This window comes from Molossus molossus, unplaced genomic scaffold (assembly GCF_014108415.1).
Source record: "Molossus molossus isolate mMolMol1 unplaced genomic scaffold, mMolMol1.p scaffold_m16_p_1, whole genome shotgun sequence".
NCBI classification, from domain to species: Eukaryota; Metazoa; Chordata; class Mammalia; order Chiroptera; family Molossidae; genus Molossus; species Molossus molossus.
The window spans coordinates 80,745,904-80,771,696 of NW_023425344.1; the positions used below are offsets into that span (position 1 = coordinate 80,745,904).

Consider the following 25,793-nt stretch of genomic DNA (forward strand, 5'->3'; position numbering starts at 1 on the left):
CCTAAAAAATATTATAAAAATAAAAAGGTTTGCTAGGGCTGCCATAACAACAACAACAAAAAACACACAGACTGGGCAGCTTAAACAATATAGATGTATTTTCTTACAGTTCTAGAAGCTGGGAACTCCAAGATCCCCATGTTGGCAGGGATGGTTTCTTCTGAAGCCTCTCTCGTAGGCTCGCAGATGGTGCATTCTCCCTGAGCCCTCACAATCTTTCTTCTGTGCTCAGACACACATCCCTAATGTGTCTCTCTGTTGTCCAAATTCCCTCTTCTTATAAGGATATCTTTCATATGGGGCTAGGACCCACCCTAACAGTCTCACTTAACTTAGCCACCTCTTTAAAGACCATATCTCCAGATAGGGTTACATTTTGAGCCACTGAGGGTTAGGACTTCAACATACAAATTTGGGGAGAAGAAACACAGAATTAAATCCACAATAGAGAGTGTGTGTGTGTGTGTGTGTCTTATATACAGGATCTAAAATGGCCCACAATGATCCCCTCCTGGTATTCATGCCCTTGTAAAATCCCCTCCCCTTGAGTATGGATTAGACCTAGCGAATCACTTCTAACCAGCAGAATATAGCAGAGGTGATAAGTTCCAAAATCAGGTTATAAGAGACTGCACCTTCAGCTTGGGGTGCTCTCTCCTACTGTCTCTTGGCCAAGGGAGGAGCCAGCTACCATGCTATAAGGCAGCTCTGCAGAGAGGTCATAGGAGTGAGCTTGGAAGCTAATCAGAGGTCTGCCAACAACCACATGAGGGAGCTTAGTCACAAACACTTCAGGCCTCCTCAGCCTTGTGACTGCAGCCCTGATCCATAGCTTGACTGTAACCTCATGAGTGACCTTGAACCAGAGACACCCCGCTAAGCCACGTATTCCTGACAGAAACTGTGACAATATACGTTGTTTTATGCTGATGACTTCGGGAATTATTGGTTACACAGCAATAGATAACTAATATATCAACCTATACAACTAGTTAAATTTTGCAGAAATGTTCTAAGAACATAACATTTAATTATGTACATTTGTTCTTCAAAAGCATGTTACATTTCAGCAATACATCAAAAAAAATTATTCACCATGACCAACTGGGATTCATCCCAGGGATGCAAGGCTGGTACAATATTCACAAATCAATAAATGTGATACACCACATAAACAAAATGAAGAATAAAAACCACATGATCATATCAATAGACGCTGAAAAATCATTCGACAAAATCCAGCATCCATTTCTGATAAAAACGCTCAGCACTGTGGGAATAGAGGGATCATATCTAGACATAATGAAGGACATATATGAAAGACCTACAGCCAACATCATACTCAATGGGCAGAAACTAAAAACATTTCCCTTAAGAACAGGAACAAGACAGGGATGTCCACTTTCGCCACTCTTATTTAACATTGTACTGGAAGTCTTAGCCACAGCAATCAGACAGGAAGAAAAAATAAAAGGGATCCAAATTGGAAAAGAGGAAGTGAAACTGTCATTATTTGCAGATGACATGATATTATACATAGAAAACCCTAAAGACTCCATCAAAAATCTACTAGACTTAATAAATGAATTTGGCAAAGTAGCAGGATACAAAATTAACATCAAGAAATCGACGGCATTCTTATATACCAATGATGAACTCACAGAAAGAGAAACTAAGAAAACAATCCCATTCATCATCGTGGCAAAAAAATTAAGATACCTAGAAATAAACTTAACCGAAGAAGTAAAGGACCTATTTGCAGAAAACTATAGGACATTGACAAAAGAAATAGAGGAAGATATAAAAAAGTGGAAGCACATACCCTGTTCATGGATTGGGAGAATGAACATAATTAAAATGTCCATATTACCCGAAGCAATCTATAGATTCAATGCAATCCCCATTAAATACCAAGGACATATTTCACAGAACTAGAACTAATACTTCACAAGTTCATATGGAACCAAAAAAGACCCCGAATAGCCACAGCAATTTTGAAAAAGAAAAGGACAAAGTAGGTGGGATCACAATACCAGATATCAGGTTATCTACAAAGCGACTGTAACCAAAACAGCCTGGTATTGGCACAAGAACAGGCATATCGACCAGTGGAACAGAATAGAGAACCCAGAAATGGACCCAAGGCAATATGTTGAATTAATATTTGACAAAGGTGGCAAGAGCATACAGTGGAGTAAGGACAGCCTCTTTAATATATGGTGTTGGGAAAATTGGACAGCTACATGCAAAAACATGAAACTAGACCATCAACTTACACCCTACACAAGAATAAATTCAAAATGGATAAGACTTAAATGTGACCCGTGAATCCATAAAAATTCTAGAAGAAAATGTAGGCAACAAAATTTCAGACATCATATGCAGCAGAATTTTCACTGATACATCACCTAAGGCAACAGAAACAAAGGAAAAATTAACACATGGGACTACATCAAAGTAAAAAGGTTCTGCACAGCAAAAGAAACAACCATCAAAATGGAAAGGCAACCCACTGTATGGGAGAACATCATTGCCAACGATACATCAGATAAGGGGTTAATTTCCAAAATATATAGAGTATTCATACAACTCAACAAAAGGAAAACAAAAAACCCAATTAAAAAATGGGCAGAGGAGCTGAATAGATACCTCTCCACAAACAAGACATACAAATGGCCAAGAGACATATGAAGAAATGCTCAACATCACCAATCATCAGAGAGATGAAAATTAAAACAACAATGAGGTATCACCTCACACCTGTCAGAATGGCCGCCATCAACAAATCTTCAAACAAGTGTTGGCGAGGGTGTGGAGAAAAGGGGACTCTAGTGCACTGCTGGTAGGAATGCAGACTGGTGCAGCCACTATGGAAAACAATATGGTGCTACCTCAAAAAATGAAAAAAATGAATTGCCATTTGACCCAGTGATCCCGCTTCTAGGAATATACCCGAAGAAGCCTGAAACACCAATCAGAAAGAATATATGTACCCCCATGTTTGTAGCAGCACTATTTATAATAGCTAAGATCTGGAAACAGCCCAAGTGTCCATCAGTAGATGAATGGATAAAAAAGCAGTGGTACATATACACAATGGAGTACTATGCAGCTGTAAGAAAGAAAGATACCTTACCCTTTGAGATGACATGGAGGGACCTGGAAAGTATTATCCTAAGTGAAACAAGCCAAGCAGAAAAAGACAAATACCACATTATCTCACTTATATATGGAATATAATGAATATAACAGTCTGAGGAATAGGGTAGACCCAGAAACATGGAAGTAGGGCACAGACTGACAACCCTCAGAAGAGGGGGTGGTGGGGGGTGGGAAGAGATAAACCACAGAACTTATATGCATGTATGCATAACCAATGGACATGGACAACAAAGCCGAAGACGGGGTGGGGGGGATGGGGAGGAGGGTGTCAATGGGGTAAAAAAGGAGAAACATCTGTAACAAAAATAAAGCTAAGAAAGAAAAAAAAAGATAAACTCAACAGTTCACAGAAAAAGAAATATCTTTAACCATATGGGTTCCACATATTTTTATATGCCATATTTTAATTTTCACTCAGTTCCAAATATTTGTAATTCTATTGTGGGTTTGTTTTTGTTTTTTGACCCATGGCTTGCTTAGGACTGTGTGGGGGCTTTTTAATTTTTCTTTCAGTTGTTACCGTTTTCCAGATTAATTCCACTGTGGTCACAGAACACACATTATTATTGCACTTTTGAAATTTGTTGAGACCTGTTTTAAATTCCACCATATGGGCTATATTGGTAAATGTTCCATATGCACTTAAAAACAATGTACAATCTGCAGTTGGGTGAACATTATACATTTGTTGTCATAATTGTTATTCATGAGAATAAAAAATTTTTTAAAAAAGCATGTTACATTGAGGCAACAGAAGAGTTATTTTTTAGGCTTTTCAAAAATATCTCTTAAGCTACCTTTGTATTTAAATGGAATAATTATAGTGAATAATATATTTAAATGGAATAACAATAAAGAATGAGGAAACACATTGGAAGATTATGATACTTATAAATAGGTTTAAGAAACTCTACCTAAACTTGCCAAGGCCTATTTCCTCCAGTTTGTTTCTGAACTTATAGCCCCAAAACGATCAGTTCACTGATACAGGTGGCCAAGGCCGACACCCGCCCACTCTGGGCTAGCTGTCTCTCCCTTAGGCACATTTCAATTTCCATGTTGATTTAGAAAGGTTCAAATTCAAAAGCAGGAGATGGTTCCCTTAAAATAAATCTCTTTTTAAGCAGAATTTTTCTACTTCTGTTTTCTAATTTCTATTTCTAATTTTGAAAGAAAAAGTTACTTTCAAGAAAACAGCGAATTAAAATGTGTGAGATAACAAGTTCAGTTTTTACAAAGGAAGACGGATCACAAGAAGTACTAAGATCTTTCTGAACCGAGCATTTGTAGAATACAGCCTAAGGATTTGGTCAAACTGCTCTCATTTAAGTATTATTTCCTAAGCTCTATATTGATCAGAGACCAATTTGTTTCCAATATAGGAAGAAAACAAAAACAAAGAATTAAAACCCCTTCATAGCATCTGTAGCTGTTGAAATTCACCACATAAGTATCAGATTCTCATGTTTGGAATGCAACCTACCTTGGGGGCATTCATTGGGGAGTTTGTAAGGTTAGATGTGTAATTCTTGTTTTAGGGATAGGGAGGAGGAGGGCAAACATAAGCAACATCTTCTAAGGCAGGCTATTGTCCCCACCCAGGGCTACAAACCACTCGTTTTTATATACCCTCTCCAAGTAAAAGTTATCACTTATTCAAAAATACTTTAAAGTGCTTTCTGTGTGTCAAGCTGGGACTCCATCAAAGTACAAATCAGACACAGTCCTTGTGCTTATAGTGCTACAGTACAGCAAAAAATGAGGCACTGAATAAATATCACGAATATGAAGGAAACAGACAGGAAACAAATAGTGGGGTGAGGAGATGTCAAGACAAGATTTCCTGAATAATAGCAACTTTTGTGTGGAGACTGGAAGGGTGGGTCCCATGTATCCAGTGTGTTGAGGGGAGAGGGAAGTGAAACATCCTTTCAGAAGTAACAGTGTGTGCAAGAGAGTGTGATACCTTCCAAGAAATGAAGAGAAAACAATGGAAGAGGGAGAAGACTGGAAAAGTGTTCATGGGCAAACAGAGTTAAGAAATCTAGACTTTAGCCTAAAGGCAATGAGAAGAGTTTGTTGTTGTTTTTTAATCCTCACCCGAGGATATTTTTCTACTTATGTTCAGATAGAGTGGGAGGGAGGGGGAGAGACAATGTGAGAGGCAGAGAGAAACATCGATGTGAGAGGGACACATTGACTGGTTGCCTCCCGCATGACCCCAACCAAGGCCTGGGACCGAACCGCAACTGAGGTACGTATCCTTGACCAGAACTGAACCTGTGACTCTTTGGTCTGCGGGCCGATGCTCTAACCACTGAGCCAAATCAGCCAGGGCATGTTGCTGTTGTTTTTAATCCAACCTGAGGCTATGTTTAGAGAGAGGAAGGGAGGGAGAAAGATCGATTGGTGGCCTCCCTGACAGGGGTTCAAACCCACAACCGTTTGCAGTATGGGATGATGCTCCAACCAACTTAGCCACCTGTCCAGGGCTAGAAAACAGCTAAAGAGTTTTAAGAAGGGAAGTGTTGCAATTTTTGTCTGAAAAGAACATGCGGGCTGCTCTATGGAAAATGAACTGGATGAAGGCAAATGAGGTTGTAGGGATACCAGTTAGATGACCAGGGCAATACCTTATGCAAGAAATGACAGATTGAACTCAAGCATGGTAGTAGAAATGGGGTGTGGGAAGATTCGAGAGCCACTGAAGAGGTAAATAACACACATCATCAAAAGGACTTAGCCATGGATTTGAGGAGGGGAAAAATGAGAGGGAGTTATCAAAAATAACTCTTAGGCTTCTGGCTTGAGCAACTGTGCTTCATGGGTTTCCATTCAGCAAGACAGGGCACCTTGGGATAAGGGTTTAATCTCAAGTGCAGTGATGGACACACTGAGCTGTAGGCCCCCGTGAATCAGCCAAGTGAAGATGCCAAATAGGCAACTGAATATCAGGTCTGGAATTAAAGAGAGGTCTGGACTGAACATACAATATTAGGAGTCACTGGAAATTTGACTGAAGAAATGAAGGTACATGAGACAGGCTAGAGACAATACCAAATGAAACGAGAAATGTGTCTAGAACAGAGAGAGGACTGCATAGTAGGACGTTTAAGGAGAGGAAGTTGGTCTGGATAGAGAGACTTAGACGGAATGGCCAGAGATGTTGACGGAAAGGAAGAAGATGGTGTAGAATATTCCAAAGAGGGCAGGTGAGGTGATGGGTTCCACCACCCAAGCTGGACAGAGAAGGAAGCAGAGATAAGAGGGGACTGGCGTCGATGTGGAGAAAGCAGAAGGGTCAAAGAATAGGTAGAGAGTAACGTTTCCTCATTAAGTCCACTCCTCACCTCTATCCCACTAACTTCATATTAGCTAAGCTGAGGCATTTTGTCAATTATACACTTAGAGGTCTGTAATTACGGAAATAAGTCTCCAAAATAAATAGTATCACCGTCCTACATTGGGAATAGCACCTTATAGGATGGAAAGTGCATTTACATTAATATTTCACGGTATCTTCATATCAACAGTCAGGAAGGGGTTCGCCCCATGCTCGAATGCTGGACTTAGGCCTAAGATCCCTCTGGGTCTGTGAAGCCAGAATTCAGATCCAAAATTCCTGACTTGGTCTCCAGTTCAGGCCTCTTCCCTCTAGATCAGGTTGATCTAGCCAGAAACACCAAGATGTAACTCATTTGCTGGCCAGTTCACCCCAGGTTTAGTCTTCCACACACCGTGAGAGCAGAAACCTGGGTCTGATTCCTGATATCCTTGACAAAGGATTCTGTTCTATCCAGATAACCTGAAAGTGTGTTTTCAATGCCACAAGGCGGCTAAGGGGCAGAGGGAAACTGCTACATGGATATCTGCATAACACATACACATACCTTTACTGCTGTCCTGAAAAGTAAACTTTCACATTAGAATCCAGGAAGTCCTTATTTTTTTTTGGGGGGGGGGGAGGGGGTATCCTTACCCAAGGACATTTTCCCATTTTTTGTTCAGATAGAGTGGGAGGGAGAGAGAAACATCGATGTGAAAGGGACACATCGAGTGGCTGCCACCCGCACGACCAACCAGGGCCAGGGACAAACTGCAACCGAGGTACGCGCCCTTAGCGGGAACAAAACCCAGATCTCTCTGAATGGCAGGCCGATGCTCTAACCACTGAGAAAACCGGCCAGGGCAAGTCCTCGTTTTGATAGAAAGTTAAAGATGGCAGAGGAGAAGGGAAAAGTGCAACCACTAGTGTTAAAACCACTGTGCCCTTTGAAGCCGAAGGCCATAAACAGAAGCTGAAGTTTAAGCAGAACTGTAAGTACACAAGTGTTCCACGGAAGGCCTGCCGGCTCAGTCACACACTGGCCAGGTACAGCCATATGAACACATGGCTATCAACACAAATCTGGGTAGGCAGAGTCAAACAGGTGGCGGCATAATTCTGACCTGAGTGCTGCTCTGAAAAAAACATGATTTAATGATAAGTCTAAACAGCCTAAAGAGAGCTGCTTAACTTAAATAATCAGAATTTATCCACTGAGGTTCTGGTCAACAAGTGCTGGAAAAATACGCTTAGTATACCCACAAGGAAGCCAGTGGTTACATTTGTTGTTCAAATTAAATGCTAATTCCTCAAAACATTTAAAATAGAATTATCATGCAATGCAGTAATACCACTTTGGGCTATATACCCAAAAAATCGGAAAGCAGGGTCTCAAGAGAGATATTTGTATATCCACACATAGCAACATTGTTCAAATGAACCAAAGGTAGAAGCAACCCAAATGTTCACTAACAGATTAATGAATAAACAAAATGTGGTCTATACATACAGATGGATATTATTATGCTTTAAAAAGGAAGGAAATTCTGACGTGTGCAATAACACGGAGGAACCTTGAGAACATTATGGTACGAGAAATAAGCCAGTCACAAAAAGACAAATACTGCATGATTCCACTTATATGAGGTATTTAGAGGAGTCAAACTGGTATAAATAAAAAGAATGGTGGGAGTCAGGGGCTGGGAGAAGGGGAAACAAGGAGCTATTTGTTAATGAGTGTAGCGTTTCAGTTTGCAGCATGAAGTAAGTTCTGGAGATTGGCTTCACAACAATGTGAATGTGTTTAGTAATACTGAACTGTACACTTAAAAATGGTTAAGATGGTAAATTTTGTGCTATGTGTATTTTACTACAATTAAAATAATTTTAAATAAAAAACAATACAAAATTAAACATCACATACAATACTAATTCAACCATGAATTACAGTAAATCCAAGTTATCTAGACTGAAATCAAACTCAAAGGAAAACACTCCCTTGTGTGGCTTCTGTTATCTTTTTTCAGATTTTATTAGAACCTACCAGTAAAATATAAGAACATGTCCACACGTATATTAGTGTTTTCAGAAGGCTCCCTAGTAACAAGAATCACTAATAAATATGAATCTTACCATCTGGTGAAAGTTAGATAAAACATTACCAGTCACCTTTCTGTCTTCTTCTGCTGCTGTTACCTAAATTCTAAAGCATGCTTCAAGAAAAATACATAGAAAGAGAAAAATCCTCCACAAAAATTCACATAATCTTTTGGTTCTTATTTTTTTCAATTTTCAAATCCCACTAAGGGGGCAAGAAAGAGATGCCCAACTTCCACTGGAGTCTTCAAACAAGCATTTCATACACCAGCACGTCCCACCCTCAAGGATAAAGCCCCATCCATCTGTGAGACCTTTACCTTTCGAATAAAGTTGACATGGCATTCTCCCTCCTGTACACTCGGAGGGCAGTTTGGGGGCACCTGGTAGAGGGTGTGAGCTCTGCTCTGCTGGGCCGCGTACGACACGGGTGACTGGAAACGCACCTCGATGGAGTTTAGGGCTTTGACCACATGGGTAATATCAAAGGTCTGAATTAAAAGGAAAGAACAAATGTAGAAATAGTCTCATGTGTAAGAGATTAGATATAGGCATATATAAGATGGAAGAAGAGGTGCAAAACATAATTAAAATCTATAGGTTGAGCCTTTTTGAAGGAGAAAGCACTTTTCGGAAATAATACAACTGAGTTGCCGACTTTTCGTTATAACTGAGTATACTCTCCTACCCAAGTGTAGATTTCTAGGTTTGTCCTTCTGTTCTTACCGACTGATGATGGTTCTAGTAAACAGAGCAAGCAGAGGATATATTTAGCTCTATAATGTCTGCTCTGGCTATTTACATATGGCCTTGAACTGCCAAGGATTTCCTAGACGCTTCATGACAACCTGACTCTGGTATAAATAGCACGTATTTCTAAGTCATAAGTTATTTTTGTTTTGGAAAGTCTACCCTTGAAAGGGAAGAGAGATCAGACTGTGATCTCATAATGCAATAATTCCAGAAAGGAAGGAACGTTTTCCTTTAAAATGGTGTGCCAACTGTCATTTTCCATGAACCTCTGGATCAGCAAGTAACAGAGACGGGAACATCTGTTGAATATTTCCCAAGTGTCAAGAACTGTGCCAATCATTTTACACGATGAGCTTACTAAATCCTCACAATAATTCCACAGGGTGTCTAGTGTTTTCATCCTTCTACAAATGTGGCAACTGAGAAATAAAGAAACGTACATAGTGTTTCCAAGAGCTTGTACCAGCCTACAAGGGCAAATACGCACTTACCGTTCTCTACTTAGTAACAATGAACACACACACCTATAAGTGGGTTTAGTTTTCTTTTACCTGACGTCATTATGTACTTACATATCTTCTGAACATGTTGTTTGTTTTCCCAATAAGAACATTATTGAGCAGGACCTCTGAAACTGTATCGATGCTCTCAAAAATCAAATGTACCTTTTGCCACTTGCTGGAAAAAAAAAAAAAGATTTTTAAAACAAGATGTATAAAACATTAACTTAGATAAGTCTTTGTATTAGTTAAGAACTAAAGGAACAAATATTTCACAGAAAATATAGAACCTTTTTTTAAGAAAAAAAAAATGTTTTAACTGATTTTAGAGAAAGGAAGGGAGAGGGACAGAAATATCAGTTGGCTGACTCTTGCACACCCCCTACTGGGAATCGAGCCCACAACTTGGGCATGTACCCTGACCGGGAATCGAACCAGTGACCTTTCAAAGGTGCATGGGACAATACTCATCCAACTGTGCCACACTGGCCAGGCAAAATATGCATCCTGAAAAATCAGTTTCTAATGAAATTTTCCAAGGTATTAGTTTAATATATTTTTTATTGAGTGATCTTTATCTTTCTTTAAAATATTTCAATCATCATAAAGCCATGAGCACAACTTATAATTTCCAAATTAATTGATTTTTTTCTAGAACTTCACTAAGTTTTTATAAAAACCAAGTTAAATAATAGACACAAAAATGTTGCCCTGGCCGGTTTGGCTCAGCAGTTAAAGCGTCGGCCTGCGGTCCTGAGAGACCCAGGTTCGGTTCCCGCTAAGGGCGCGTACCTCGGTTGCAGTTTGTCCCCGGCTCTGGTCAGTCGTGTGGGTGGCAGCCACTTGATGTGTTCCTTTCACATCGATGTTTCTCTCTCTCTCTCTGTTCCTCTCTCTCCCTCCCACACTCTACCTGAACAGAAAATGGAAAAGTGTCCTAGGGTGAGGATAAAAAAAAAAAAGTTTTCACAAACTATTCAATGCACTGACACTAAGAGAACACATTAACTAACTAACAAGTATCTATGAGTAAATATTATGTGTTCAGCACTCTGCTAAGCCTCACAGTAAATTAAAACAGTCTCCCAGTTTAAGAACTCTGCAATCTGGTTGCCATTCAGTCCTAAAAACACAGGGAAAACTTTCAATGTCTTCTATTTGGTAATATAGTCTTGTTGGACAGACTACAGTCCTTGTAGAGTTTGTATCATAAGGAAAGAATTTAAGAAGGAACAAGAGCTTTAAAAAGATACAATAGTCCGGCCAGTGTGGCTCAGTGATTGAGCCTAACCCATGCGCCAAGAGGTTGCCGGTTCGATTCCTGGTCAGGACACATGCCCAGGTTGTGGGCCCAATCCCCAGTGTGGGGCATACAGGAAGCGGCCAATTGATGTTCTCTCTCATCAATGTTTCTCTCTCTCCCTCTCACTTCCTCTCTCTCTAAAATCAATAAAGAAAAAAAAATTTTTTTAAAGAAGATACAGTAAATAAAATGTGGTATATCCACACAATAAAACATTATCTGGCAATTAAAAGAAATGAAGTACATTGCCCTGACTGGTTTGGCTCAGTGGCAAGAGCGCTGGCCCATGCACTGAAGAGTCGCAGGTTCGATTCCTGATCAAGGGCATGTACCTGGGTTGCAGGTTTGATCCCCAGCCCTGGTCAGGGTTGTGTGGGAGGCAACCAATCGATGTTTCTATCTTACATGGATGTTTTTTTCTCTCTCTCTCTCCTTCCCTCCCACTCTGTCTAAAATCAATGGGAAAATATTCTCGGGTGATGAAAAAAAAAAAGAAATACAGCAAGTCCTCAAATATTTTGTTTCATTCAATGTCATGTCATTATGTTGAGAGAAAAAAGATCTATTCCTGGCCAAGGCCACTGTCTGTGCAGAGTTTGCGTGTATTCGCCATGTCTGACTAGGTTCTCTCCGGGACTCTGATTTCCTCTCACTGGCGTCTAGACTGTCCCAGCAGAGGGAGTGTGGGTGCTGTGAGTGCCCTGAGATGGAAGGGCGTCCTGTCCGGGGTGGGTCAGCCTTGAGCCCTGAGCTGCCCAGAGAGGCTCTAGCCACCCGCAACCCTGAACTGAAATAAGTGGGTTGAAAAATTATTATCTAATTTGTATTTACCTTTGTTAAATGCATGTATAGCTCCTTTTTATCTCAAATGTTTAATATTAGAAGTGTTTTAGGTCCTTATTTAGAACTTTGGTAATGTTTCTGTGACCAGGATTATGCCTTAGGAACTTAACTGTTATTTATATCAATTCAGCTATGGTACAGTTGGCTTTGTTATATGCAGTTTCACTTTCAAGAAACTTTCAGGAATGTGAAGTGAGGACTTATTGTACCTGTGAATGAGACAACATGGATCAACTCTGAAAACATTATTGTGGTAAGTGAAAGACGCCAGGCACAAAGGACCACATGTATCACATATTCCCCTTTATATGAGATTTCCAGAACATACAAATCCCGCAAAAGAAAATACATCAGTGGTTGCCTAGGGCAGGGTAGGGGTGTGGGGAGGAAGTGGAGAAGGGGGAATGGCTGCTAATGGGTATGACTTTCTTTTGATGGTGAGAAAAATGTTCTAAAATTCATTATAGTGATTAATTTTGTGCATATACTAAAAGCCATGGAATTATACACTTTAATTTGTTCTCTGTAATCCTCACCCGAGGATATTTTTTTTTCTATGTGAGACACATTGATTGTGAGACACACTGATTGGTTGCCTCCTATACAACCCTGACCTGGGCCCAGAATGGAACTTGCAAACCCAGGTGCCAGTCCTTGATCAGGAATCAAACCCAAGATGCTTCAGGGCATAGGCCAATGCTCTAACCACTGATCAACACTGGCCAGGGCTAAACTGTACACTTTATTTTTTAATCCTCACCTGAGGAGATATATATATATATATATATATTAATTAATATATATATTAATCCTTACCCGAGGATATTTTCCCATTTCTCTTTAGATAGAGTAGGAGGGAGGGAGAGAGGGTGAAAGAGAGAGAGAAACATCAATGTGAGAGAGCCACATCAACTGATTACCACCCACACGACCCCAGCCAGGACCAGCAACAAACCACATCTGAGGTACGTGCCCTTGGCCAGAATCAAACCCGGGACTCTTTGGTCCACGGGCAACACTCTTACTGCTGAGCCATACTAGCCAGGGCCTGAACTGTACACTTAAAATGAGTGAATTGTATGGTATATGAATTATATCTCAATAAAGTTGTTACTTTTTAAAAAATAAGTAGAAATGCCTATGTAGAGGGTGGACCCCAAAAGGAAAAGCAAAAGCAAAACATGGAAGTGCTAACAAATCAACAGTAAGGTAAGGGGCTTGATTCAGCGGCAGAAGTCCTGCTGGGATACAGGACAAGTCAGCAGGGTGGGAGGGGTTGCAGGAAGTGGTACAGGGATGGGCCAGTAAGCAGTGTTTTCACAGACAAGCAGAGAAGATTCAACTTGATTTGCCAATCAAAAGGAAGTGACTGTTGTTATTAAGCAAGGATGTCATGGTAAAATCAGTATTTTGGGAAGATGTATCTAATGTTTTTACATATGAATGACAGGAAAATAAAACAGATCGAGCAAGAAATTTAGTTAGGTCATTTTGGCCTAATGCCAGGCACTCACTAATAGAAGGGGCAGGCTGAGGTGGAAAATTGAAAATGAGGAAGAAGAAGCTGAATTAAGAGAAATGCGGCCCTGGCAAGGTAGCTCAGTTGGTTAGAGCATCGTCCTGATACATCAAGGTTGCAGGTTCAATCTCCCATCAGGGCACACACAAACACCAACCAATAAATGCATAAGTAAGTGAAACAACAAATTGATGTTTCTCTCTCTCTCTCAAATAAAAAAATAAAAAATTTTTTAAAAGAGAGACAGAGCCCTGGCCAGTTTGGCTCAGTGGTAACAGTGTTGACCCGCGGACCAAAGAGTCATGGATTCAATTCAGGTCAACCGCATGTACCTCAGTTGCGGTTCATCCCCGGCCTTGGTCGGGGTCATGAGGGAGGCAACCAATCAATGCTTCTCTCTCTCTCTCTCTCTCTCTCCCCTTCCCATTCTGTCTGAAGATAAATAGAAAAATGTCCTCAGGTGAGGATTACACAAAAAGGAGAGAAATGTTAAGCAAAAATTAACAAGACTCAGAAACAGACTGAATATAGGGAAATGAAGAAAACAAATAAGCCAAAAATACCTTAGGCATAGAATATTGGGAAAATGGTGTTACATTAACAGAAACAATGAGGCTGTTAGAACATAAAGTCAACTTTAAGTGGAAAAGTTAATTGGTTAAATTTTGGGTACGTTGAGTTCAAGGTGAACTAAGACCTTTAATAGAGGTATTTTAAGTATTCTCTAGAAATAAAAGCCTGGACCACAGAACTCTGTGATATAGAGAACCATATTCTGGTTTTATGTCTCTTTTAAAAGGCTAGTAAATCATTAGCAAAAAAGAGCTATAAAGGGACTGAAGAATTTTTTTACTTAGCAATAATAGTGGTAGAAATATTCGGTTACATCCTGCTTCATAGAACATTACTAAAAACTGTAACATGCTTTTTGTATGGTCTCATGACATAATGTAAGGTCAATGCCACAGTCTCAATGGCTGGTTAATACCACACTGAACAACTGATGTATCTCTGATCCTACTTGACAATATTATAAATAAATACACTCTATTGATTATTGTGAGCAGGGAGAGAAAATGCAGATAAAAGAATTGACCAGGTTTAGGTGACTCCATTATAACCACATAAAAAATGACTAAGGTATAATTTCATGACCGATGATCAGTGGCACCATCCTCATTTACAGATCAAAACCTAAATCATATATTCTCTTTGATAGTACAAGGCTTTAGTCAAATAACTCTCTGATATGTAACCTAAAAAAAAAAAAACCCAAGAGATGATTGTAGAGACAGGAAAAGAAAAAAACCCTCAAATAATAATAACTGAATAGATACAGATATAAGTACATAGATATACACATACATACCTAATATCAAAGGGGATTTGAAATTCCTTGCTGTAGGTCCAGTTATCCAAAGAGATCCATCTGTAGTTAAGGTCATTGAATCTGTAGTAAGGATCCTATTGATAAAAATTACAGTAGATTATTAAATATGCAAAAATTAATAATTTAAAAAGATAAATTAAATAAACATGAAGTAAATGATTAATGATAGCTCCTTATCACCTAAAAACTAATGAACTCTTGGCTTAGGAGTATAAGCATTTCACACTCTGGCACATCTCACCCACAAAGCCAAAGCTCCATCCATTTAAGAGACCATTATCTTTCAAAGTGGACACGTCATTCGCAGACTAAAAATACTAAAATATGTGTTTAAAAGAGAAAGTCTAGCAAAATATCTGAAGTGAAAGAGCTCTGAAATATAAATAATATAGTTTCATTATCGAAGAAGAGGTGTGGAGATTGCGCTTGGCTTCCCTTGTTAAAACCGAACTCAGAACCTCCAAGGCATTAGCACTGAATGAAAGACAGAACTTGTCATGTGCGGCCATCACTACGTCACAGCCCCGTGCTTCTGTCTTTGCTGTATAGCCGGCCTCAGGGAAAATATTTCTCCTCTACTGTCCAAAGGTGGGAAAAATTCCCACTCCTTGGATTCACTTAGCATTTCCAAAGTTATTCTCACTCAGCTGTACTGAGTGCGAAAAGGATGTCTACAGAGAATACACAGGAAGCAGAGATACCATCAAACTTACAAACTTCAGGTTTCCTGGATTATCCTACACCAGGCCAGCAAACCAAACCACAGGCCAAATGCAGCTCACTGTGTGTTTCCGTGTGGCCAGCAAAGTAAGAATGGCTGTGTGTCAGTAAAGTTCTAGTGGAGAACAGCATGCCAATCCCTTTACAGATTACATGTGGCAGCCTTCCTGCTACACCAGCAGAAAGCACAAGGCCCGGAAGCCTGAAACAGTCTCTAGCCCTAACTGAAAACGGCTGCCAACCTCTGCCCCAGGTGTTCACCGCACTGTGCCAACGGAGTGTCCAGCCCTGAGTCCTCCCTTTCATCACCCTTAGCTCTTCTTCCCCTACTCATTTTCCACCCTTTACCTCCCAGATGAGGGCCCCAGGCGGGAGGCAGAATGGAAAGTGGTAAGCAGAGCTTTTCGGTTCATCTTCTGTGAGCATGCCCACAGCTACGCAGAGGGAAACAGTGCCAACCCGGAGGGCTTCTCCCCCTGACGAGGACAGGCCGAAGGGGATTTCCCCAGGGCCTGCAGCTCCAGATAGAGAAGGAAAAGCCAACTTTGTCAAAGTTCCACAGAAGTAAGAGCTGGACGAACAAGTTAGGTTGGCAAAGGCCTGCTGGATATGCCCAGAGTACAAACCTGTAAGAGACACTCATCACTTGGTGTGTATGGACGTAGAAAGGCCTGACACAGTCAGACAGTGCTCCTGGCTAGAAGGCGTATTTTGTAAACTGTAGAGGAGGGAGTAGTTAATGAGATTTAACCACAACCAGTAATCACCAAGCTGATTTTTTGTTCTTGTTAATCTCACCTGAGGATATTTTTTCCATTGATTTTTTTTTTTTTTTAGAGAGAGTGGAACAGAAAGAGGGAGGGGGAGAGAAATATATAGAGAGAAACAACAATGTGAGAGTGACACATCAATTGGTTGCCTCCCACACATGCCCTGACCCAGGATTGAATCTACAACCCAGGAACATGCCCCTGACCGAGAATTGAACCCACAACCTTTCGGTCTGAAGCTCTAACCACTGAGCAACTCTGGCAGGGGCACCAAGCTGACTTTTAAGGTCTAGTTTTGTTCTGCTAAACAAGGTGTACCAGAGCCAGCCAACTTGCTTCCTTTTCTGCTCTTGCCCACACGTAGGACTTGGCCTCTCTAGGGAATAAATATGGAATAAATACTTGAGGACACAGGTTTAAAGAGGCACCTAATTATTTTCCTACCCATGTGTCTCCACCCAGCCCTATTTATAACTCTACACTATGGACTTGGTCCAGTACAGTTAAAAATATCATGAGAAGGAAGGTGTAAAGTCTAATGTAGTTGCAACATGTCCATCTGCTAAGCCTTGGGGCTGCTGATGACCTGGCTTTCAGGGCACAAGTCAGCTTCCTGTCTCCCAGACCCTGGAAGGACACTGCATGTTGAGTTTCAGAGGGCCATCTTCTCAGACATACTTTTCTAGACAAGCAGAATTCAGAAGTTAAATTTTTTTTCTTACTTAAAAAAAGCTGATGTGAAAAGACTACATACTGTTTGATTCCTACTACATGACATTTTGGAAAAGGCAAAACCGTGAAGACAGTAGAAGGATCAGTGGCTGCCAGGGATTAAGCAGGGAGACAGGGATGATCAGGCAGAGCAGCAGAGGGTGCATTGAAATTACTCTGAGTGGTACTGTAGTGGTGGACATATATCATTATTCATCTGTCAAAAGCCAGAACGTATAGCACCAAGAGTGAATGCTAATGTAAACTACAGATTTCGGGTGATAATGATGTGTCACTGTAGGTTCATTGATATTAATAAAGGTACCAAATCTGGTGGGGATGTTGATCATGGAGAGGCTGTGCATGGGTGGGAGTATAAGGGAACCGTCTTTATTTTCCACTCAATTTTGCTGTGAACCTATAACTGCTCCAAAAATTGAAGTTTTTAAAAAATTATCTTACTAAGGGAAACATACCTTATCGACCCTAAAATAAAAGTTGCAGAGGCTTAGATTACATTTATAATAACTATTCCAAATGCTAAGCAACCAGTTTAATTTGTTTTCAGAGTGATCTGACCCCCTTTGCTCATATTGAAATCCTGAGCCCTATTTAACACAAACAGTGGCTCAGCATTACATCTGGTGACCAAGGACCCATGTAAGTTGCTGAGTTATTAAGCAAACCCATGAACCTTAAAAACAATACATGACAGTATTATTTGTTGAGCATTTAATATGTATCTGCCTCCAAGATAGACACACACGCTTATTTCCATAAAAAAGCATGGGTAATAAATATCATTTTATAGAGGAAGAAACTAAAGCTCCAAAAGATGGAGTGACTTTCCTGAGGTCCCACAACTAAGCAGAAATACACCCAGGAACAAAACCAACTCAGTCTAACACCAGGGTCTGCATTCTTTCAACTATACTACAGGACCTCATGCCACATAAACTTACCCTTTCACACCAGATGATCCCTGCAACAATAGCTGAGAGTTACTGCCTGGGACCCTGTGGAGCAGGTATTATCATCACTCCTTATACTAAGACTCAAAGTCAAATGACTATTAAGTGGTGGAGCACTGATTCAGACCCAGAATATCTGGCTTCAGAGTCCAAATGCCTCATTACCTAACACTGCCATCAATATCACAAATGCTGTCAATAATTACCTACCAAGTGGGAACCAAGAGATAAATATGCTATGTGGAGCCTGAGCCAGTTATTTACAATTGATATTTACCATACTTATTGTACATCAATAAACTGTCACCCAACTATGCAAATGACAGTGTAAGTCTCATTTTCTCTATAAGTTCTGAACTTCCTCTATTTGTATCTGCTTACAGACACATAGACTCCTTAACCAGGTATACCTCTTCTACTCCCCAATTCTGCTGCAGCCCAATGCCTGTTTCCATCCCAGACATAATTACTTCAAGTGGAGTTAAATGGAGAAAAGAGTTTATAACTATTTCATTTGCAGATATTGTGTTTTTGGACACTGAGGCAAAAAATAAATAAATCGAGTTTAAGAAAACATTTATTCAAAAACAAGCAAAAGTAAACAACATATTAATTAAGATTTTCAGATATTTGGTAAAGCGTTAATTTGTAAAAAGCAAGAGAGATAATTCAGGATGATTGTTACTTGGGGAGAGGCAGGTGACTGCACTGGGGGGAACAAGGTCACTGCAATGGAATTGGGAACGTGCAGGCTCACGAATTGAATAGCAGGTGCATGGGTATTTATTTAAATTAGACTTTAAAATTCATAAACAGGGAGAGAAAAAATGGCAGCAGAGTAAATGGAAGCTACACTGACCACCTCCCAGGACCAAACTAGAATTACAATTAAAATAAAGAAAAGTCATCTGGAATAACTAACTGAAGATCAGCTGGGGAGAACCTTTATAATCAAGGATGTAAAGAGGAGCCAAAATAGAGTTTGATAGGAGGTGCGAAGGCACAAGAGGGCTGGCTGGGTTTTCACAGGCAGCAGCTGAGGTTATCTCAACTGTGAGAAGTTTCCCCTGAGAAGTCTGGGCTTGAAACCCCAAGCCAGGCTCCCCAGCAGAGTGGCAGAACAAAGAAAGGCCACACATAACATCTGGCTGTGAAAAACACCAGTGCAGAGGTTCTGTCCAGGAGAGAGAGGCGCTGGTAACACGGGCACATGCTGGAAGGACCAGCTCACTAAATTTCAGCTACAGCCACTCACCTTGGGCTCCGGCAGAGGGAGAGATGACTGGACTAGAGCTGCGTGAGGGGAATCAGGGGTTCATGGCGCTGGGGAAAGAGCTAGGAAGGCAGCCATCAGGATCCCAGTGCTGAGTCATTTCCCCACGATACAGAAACCATTTTTCCCAGGTAGAGTTTTTCTATAACAGCAGCTCTAGCCTCAGGGGGAAGCAACTGCCCCACCTGTTGGAATTTCACTCTGCCCACTGAGAGGAGTTTGCACCTAGCACAGAACTGCAAGCTGAGGCATATTAACTGTCAGAGACTACCAGGCACAGACTAGTCCCTGGGTGCTTTGAGTCTTTAGTCTAGCTTGCAGTCGTTGGGTTGTGTGGTTCTGGGAGCCAATCTGTGAAGGCTGCTGCCTGGGTCCCTATGCTGAGCCATTAACCCACACTGCGGAAACCATTCTTATCAGGCAGAAATTTCCCACCAAAGCAGCCATAGCCCAAGGGAGAAGCAAGGCCCTCACCTGCTGGAATTTCATTCACCCAGCCAGTTAGGGAGAATTTACATCCAGCTGATGACTACAAACTGTGGCTCATAAAGTAACTAAGACTAACAGTCAACCTGCAAGCAGAGGCAGATCTCTGGGATATTTTAGTCTTTCCCTGGCCTGCAACTCTTCCTGGGAGAGTAAGACCAGACACTGATGTTCAATGTGGTCCCTTCTATACACACCCAAACCCAGCAGAGGGAGCCATAAACTGCAGATCATTGATATTCACAGGGAGATTTTGACAGACTCCAAACCCTGCTGAGACAGGCAAAATGGTGAAACAAAGAACAAATCCCAAATGAAAGAATAAAAGAATTATCCAAAAGAAGGGCTAAATGAAATGAAGATAAGCAATTTATCAGATAAACAGTTCAAAGTAATTATTATAAGGATGCTCAAGAGCATGAGAAAAGATATAAAAACAATGAAAATCAACCAATTGGAAATGAAAAACAACCAAACACAAATGAAATGTGACATGGCCGAAATAAAGAATACACTGGAAGGAATAAATAGCACATTAGAGGATCAGACCAGCAAATTAGAAGAAAGGGCTGAAAAAAATCACTCAATAAGAGAACCAAAAAGAAAAAAAAGTAATAAAAAACATGAGGATAGTTTAAGAGAGCTGTGGAAAAACATGAAACGAAACAACATCTGCATTATAGGAGTACCTGAAGTAGAAGACAATGAGCAAGGGTTAGAGAACCTGCTTGAAGAAATAGTGGCAGAAAACTTCCCTAACTTAATGAAGAAAAAAGTCATGCAAGTTCATGAAACACAAAGAGTCCCAGGCAAGAAAAACCCAAAGAGGCTCACACCAAGGTACATCATAATTAAAATGCCAAAAATTAAAGACAAAGAGAGAAACTTAAAGGCAGCAAAAGAAAAGCAACAGGTTAACTACAAAGAAGTACCCATAAGGCTGCCAGATAATTTCTCAACAGAAACAATAGAGGCCAGAAGGGAATGGCATGAAGTATCCAAGGTAATAAAAAACAAGGATCTAAATCCAAGACTACTCTATCCAGCAAAACTATCGTTCAAAGTAGGTGAAATAAAGAGCTTCCCAGGAAAAAAAAGGGGGGGGGGCTAAAGAAATATATTAGCATCAAACCAACATTGCAAGAAATGTTAAAGGGACTGATGTAATAAGAAGAAATAGAGAGAGAGAGAAAGAGATAAACAGAGCCATAAAAAATAAAAATGGCAATAAATAAGTACATATCAATAATAACTTTAAATGTAAATGGATTAAATGCTCCAATCAAAAGACAGAAAGTAGCTGACCGGATAAGAAAGCATGACCCATATATATGCTGTCTATAAGAGACCCACCTCAGAACAAAAGACTCACTCAGGATGAAAGTGAAGGAATGAAAAAATTTTTCAAGCAAATAGAAAAAAAACAAAAAAACAGTTGGGGTAGCAATACTTACATCTGATAAAATAGATTTCAAAATGAAGACTATAACAAGAGACATAGAAGGTCACTACATAATATTTAAAGGATCAATCCAACAAGAGGATATAACCTTGGTAAACACAAATGTACTCAATACAGGAGCACCAAAATATATTTTAAAAACTTCTGCAGGACTTCGAGGGAGAGATCAACAGCAACAATCATAGTAGGGGACATCAGCACCCTACTGACATCACTGGGTAGATCCTCTAGAAAAAAAATTAACAATGCCCTGGCCAGTTTGGCTCAGTGGTTAGAGCGTCGGCCTGCGGTCCGGAGAGACCCGGGTTCGGTTCCCGCTAAGGGCATGTACTTCGGTTGCAGTTTGTCCCCGGCCCTGGTTGGTCGTGCGGGTGGCAGCCACTCGATGTGTCCCTTCACATCGATGTTTCTCTCTCTCTCCCTTCCTCTCTCTCCCTCCCACTCCATCTGTACAAAAAATGGAAAAATATCCTCGGGTGAGGATAAAAAAAAAAATTAAAAAAAAAAAAAAAAATTAACAAGAAAACAGAGACCCTAAATGACTCACTAGATCACATGAATTTAACTGATATTTACAGAACATTTCACCCCAAAACTGCAGAATATACATTCTTCTCAAGTGCTCATGGGACATTCTCAGAGATAAACCACATGTTAGGACAAAAACTAAGCCTCTACAAGTTCAAGAAGATTGAAATCATATCAAGCATGTTATCAGATCACAATGGCATGAAACTAGAAATTAATTACAATAAAAACACTCAAAAACATGCAAACACATGGAGGTTAAATAGCATGTTATTAAACAACAAATGGGTTACCAAGGAGATCAAGAAAGAAATTAAAAACTTCCTGGAACTTAATAAAAATTAACATAAAACAACACAAAACCTATGGGACACAGTGAAAGCAGTTCTGAGAGAGAAGTTTATAGCATTACAGGCCTATCTCAAGAAACAAGATAAGTTTCTAATAGACTATCTAACCCTACAACTTAAAGAATTAGAAAGAGAACGAAAAGGAAAACCCAGAATAAGTAGAAGGAAAAAAATAATAAAGATCAGAGTGAAAATAAATGACATAGAGACTAAAGAAACAATACAAAAGATCATTGAAACCAAGAGCTGGTTCTTTGAAAACATAAACCAGACTGATAAACCTTCAGCCCGACTCACCAATAAACAAAGAGAGAGGACCCAAATAAACAAAATCAGAAATGAAAGAGGAAAGGTAACAACTGACACGACAGAAATACAAAGGACTGTAAGAAAATTCTATGAATATTATACACCAACAAATTGGACAACCTAGGCAAAATGGACAAATTTGTAGAATCACACAAGCTTCCAGAATTAATCAGGAAGAGTCAGAAAACCCGAACAGACCAATAACAACTAAAGAAATTAAAGCAGTAATCAATGAACTCCCATCAAATAAAAGCCCAAGTCCAGATGGCTTCACAGAACTTACACCATTCAAAGAACTTACACCTATTCTCCTCAAATGATTCCAAAAAATTCAAGAGGAAGGAAGACTTCCAAGCTCTTTTTATGAGACTAGCATAATCCTAATTCCAAAACCAGATAAAGACACTACAAAGAAAGAAAATTAAGCCAATATCCCTGATAAACATAGATGCCTAAATCCTCAACAAAGTATTAGCAAATTGGATCCAGCAATACGTTAAAAAAATTATTCACCACGACCAAGTGAGATTTATCTCAGGGATATAAAGCTGGTACAATATTCACAAATCAACAAATGTGATACACCACATAAACAAAATGAAAGATAAAAAAATCAAACGATCATGTCAATAGATGTTGGAAAAGCATTTGACAAAATCCAGCACCATTTCTGATAAAAATGCTCAGCACAGTGGGAATAGAGGAATCATATCTCAACATAATACAGGCCATATATGAAAACCTACAGCCAACCTCATATTCAATGGGCAAAAACTAAAAGCACTTCCCTTAAGAACAGGAACAAGACAGGGATGCCCGCTTTCACCACTCTGATTCAACATAGTACTGAAAGTCTAAGCCACAGCAATAAGACAAGAAGAAAAAAAATAAAAGGGATCCAAATTGGAAAGGAGAGAGTGAAACTGTCATTATTTGCAGATGACATAATATTGTACATAGAAAACCCCAAAGACTCCATCAAAAAACTACTAGATTTAATAAATAAACTAGGAAAAGTAGTGGGATAAAAAATTAACATCCAGAAATCCATGGCATTTTTATATACCAATAATGAACAATCAGAAAATGAATCTAAAAAACCCATTTACCATTGAAAAATAAAGATACCTAGAAATAAACATAACCAAGGAGGTAAAAGTCCTGTGCTCAGAAAACTATAGGACATTGAAAAAATAAATAGAGGAAGATATAAAAAAGTGAAAGCATATACCATGTTAATGGATTGGAAGAATCAACATCATTAAAGTGTCCATACTACCCAAAGCAATCTATAGATCCAATGCAATCCTTATTAAAATACCAACAGCTTATTTCACAGATCTAGAACAAACACTCCAAAAGTTTATATGAAACCATAAAAGACACCAAATAGCCACAGCAATCTTGAAAAAGAAGAACAAAGTGGGAGGGATCACAATACTGGATATCAAGTTATACTACACAAAGCCATCATAACAGCCTGATACTGGCACAAGAACAGGCATATAGATCAATGGAACAGAACAGAGAACCCAGAAATTGACCCAAGACATCATGCACAATTAATATTCAACAAAGGAGCCAAGAGCATACAATGGAGAAAAGACAGTCTCTTCACTAAATTATGTTGGGAAAATTGGACAGGTACATGCAAAAAAACAGAAACTAGAACACCAACTTATACCATATACAAGAATAAACTCAAAATAAATAAAATACTTAAATGTAAATCATGAAACCATATTAATCCTGAAAGAAAATGCAGACAGCAAAATCTCAGACATCAACGATAGCAGAATTTTCACCAATACATCGCTTAGGGCAAGAGAATCAAAAGAAAAAATTAATACATGGGACTATATCAAACTAAAAAACTTCTGCATGGAAAAAGAAATTAGCATCCAAATGAAAAGGGAACCCATTCTTTAGGAGAACATATTTGCCAATAATACATCTGATAAAGGGTTAATATCCAAAATATATGAAGTACTCCAACAGTTCAACAAAAGGAAGACAATCTGATTAAAAACTAGACAGAGGACCTGAAAAGACACTTCTCTAAACAGGACATACAAATGGCCAAGAGAAAAAATGTGAAAAAATGTGAAAAAATGTGAAAAAATGTTCAACATCACTAATCATCAGAGAGATGCAAATTAAAATGACTATAAGGTATCACCTCACACCTGCCAGATTGTCTGCCATCAACAAATCATCAAACAAGTGCTAGTAAGGGTGTGGAGAAAAGGGGACTCTAGTACACTGCTGATGGCAACGTAGACTAGTGCAGCCACTGTGGAAAACAATATGGGTTTTCCTCAAAAAATTAAAAATAGAACTGCCATTTGACCCAGTGATCCCAGTACTTGGAATATATCCTAAGAAGCCTGATACACCAATCAGAAAGAATATATTCACCCCCTATGTTCATAGCAGCGCTATTTACAAAAGCTAAGATCTGGAAGCAGCCAAAGTGTCCATCAGTAGATGAGTGGATAAAAAAACATAGTACATTTACACAATGGAGTACTATGCAGCTGTAAGAAAGAAAGATACCTTACCCTTTGAGACGACATGGAGGGAGCTGGAGAGTATTATGCTAAGCTAAATAAGCCAGTCAGAGAAAGACAAGTAACACATGACCTCACTTATTTGTGGAATATAATAAACAAATTAAGCTGATGAACAGAAGAGATCCAGAGACATAAAAGTAGGAACAGACTAACAAACCTCAGGGGGAAGAAGGTGGGGCGGGGGGAGATAACCAAAGTATTTTTATGCATGTATGCACAACCAATGGACACAGACAGCAGTGAGGTGAAGACGAGGGTGGGAGTGGGGAGGAGGGGTCAATAGGGAAAAAGGAGGGACATCTGTTATACTTTCAAAAATAAAGATAAATTAAATCTAAAAAAAAAACAACAAATAATATATAATAAATAAATAAATGGAAATGGTGATTCACCTAAAAATAAATATAATAAAATTCATAAACACCCACATGCATATAACTTTCCATGTATCGAGTACTATATAAAAAAAAGAAAAGAGCCCTGGCCGGTTTGGCTCAGCAGTTAGAGCATCAGCCCAGAGACTGAAGGGTCAAGGGTTTGAGACCTGGTCAAGGGCACCTACCTGGATTGTAGGTTCAATCCCTGGGCCCCTATTAAGGTTTGCGAGAGGCAAACAATTGATGTGTCTCTCTCACATCAATGCTTATTTATTTCTCTCTCACTCTCTTTCTCCCCCACCCCCCACGTCCACTCTATCTAAAAAAAAAAAAAAATCAATGAAAAATATCCTCAGGTGAGGATTAACAAC

The 25,793-nt window shown here is 39.6% G+C and overlaps 1 protein-coding gene across 2 annotated transcripts in view; it reads right to left on the reverse strand.

Moving 5' to 3' along the window:
- Positions 1-25,793, reverse strand: part of MANBA (mannosidase beta) — a 119,988-nt gene that overhangs the window by 76,947 nt on the left and 17,248 nt on the right. For both annotated transcript variants that reach the window (XM_036262523.1, XM_036262524.1), the window contains exons 2-4: positions 14,872-14,966; positions 9,910-10,015; positions 8,905-9,075 (exon numbers count right to left, since the gene is read on the reverse strand). In XM_036262523.1, coding sequence (XP_036118416.1) covers positions 8,905-9,075; positions 9,910-10,015; positions 14,872-14,966 — 372 coding nt within the window. The remainder of the gene's footprint in view (positions 1-8,904; positions 9,076-9,909; positions 10,016-14,871; positions 14,967-25,793) is intronic.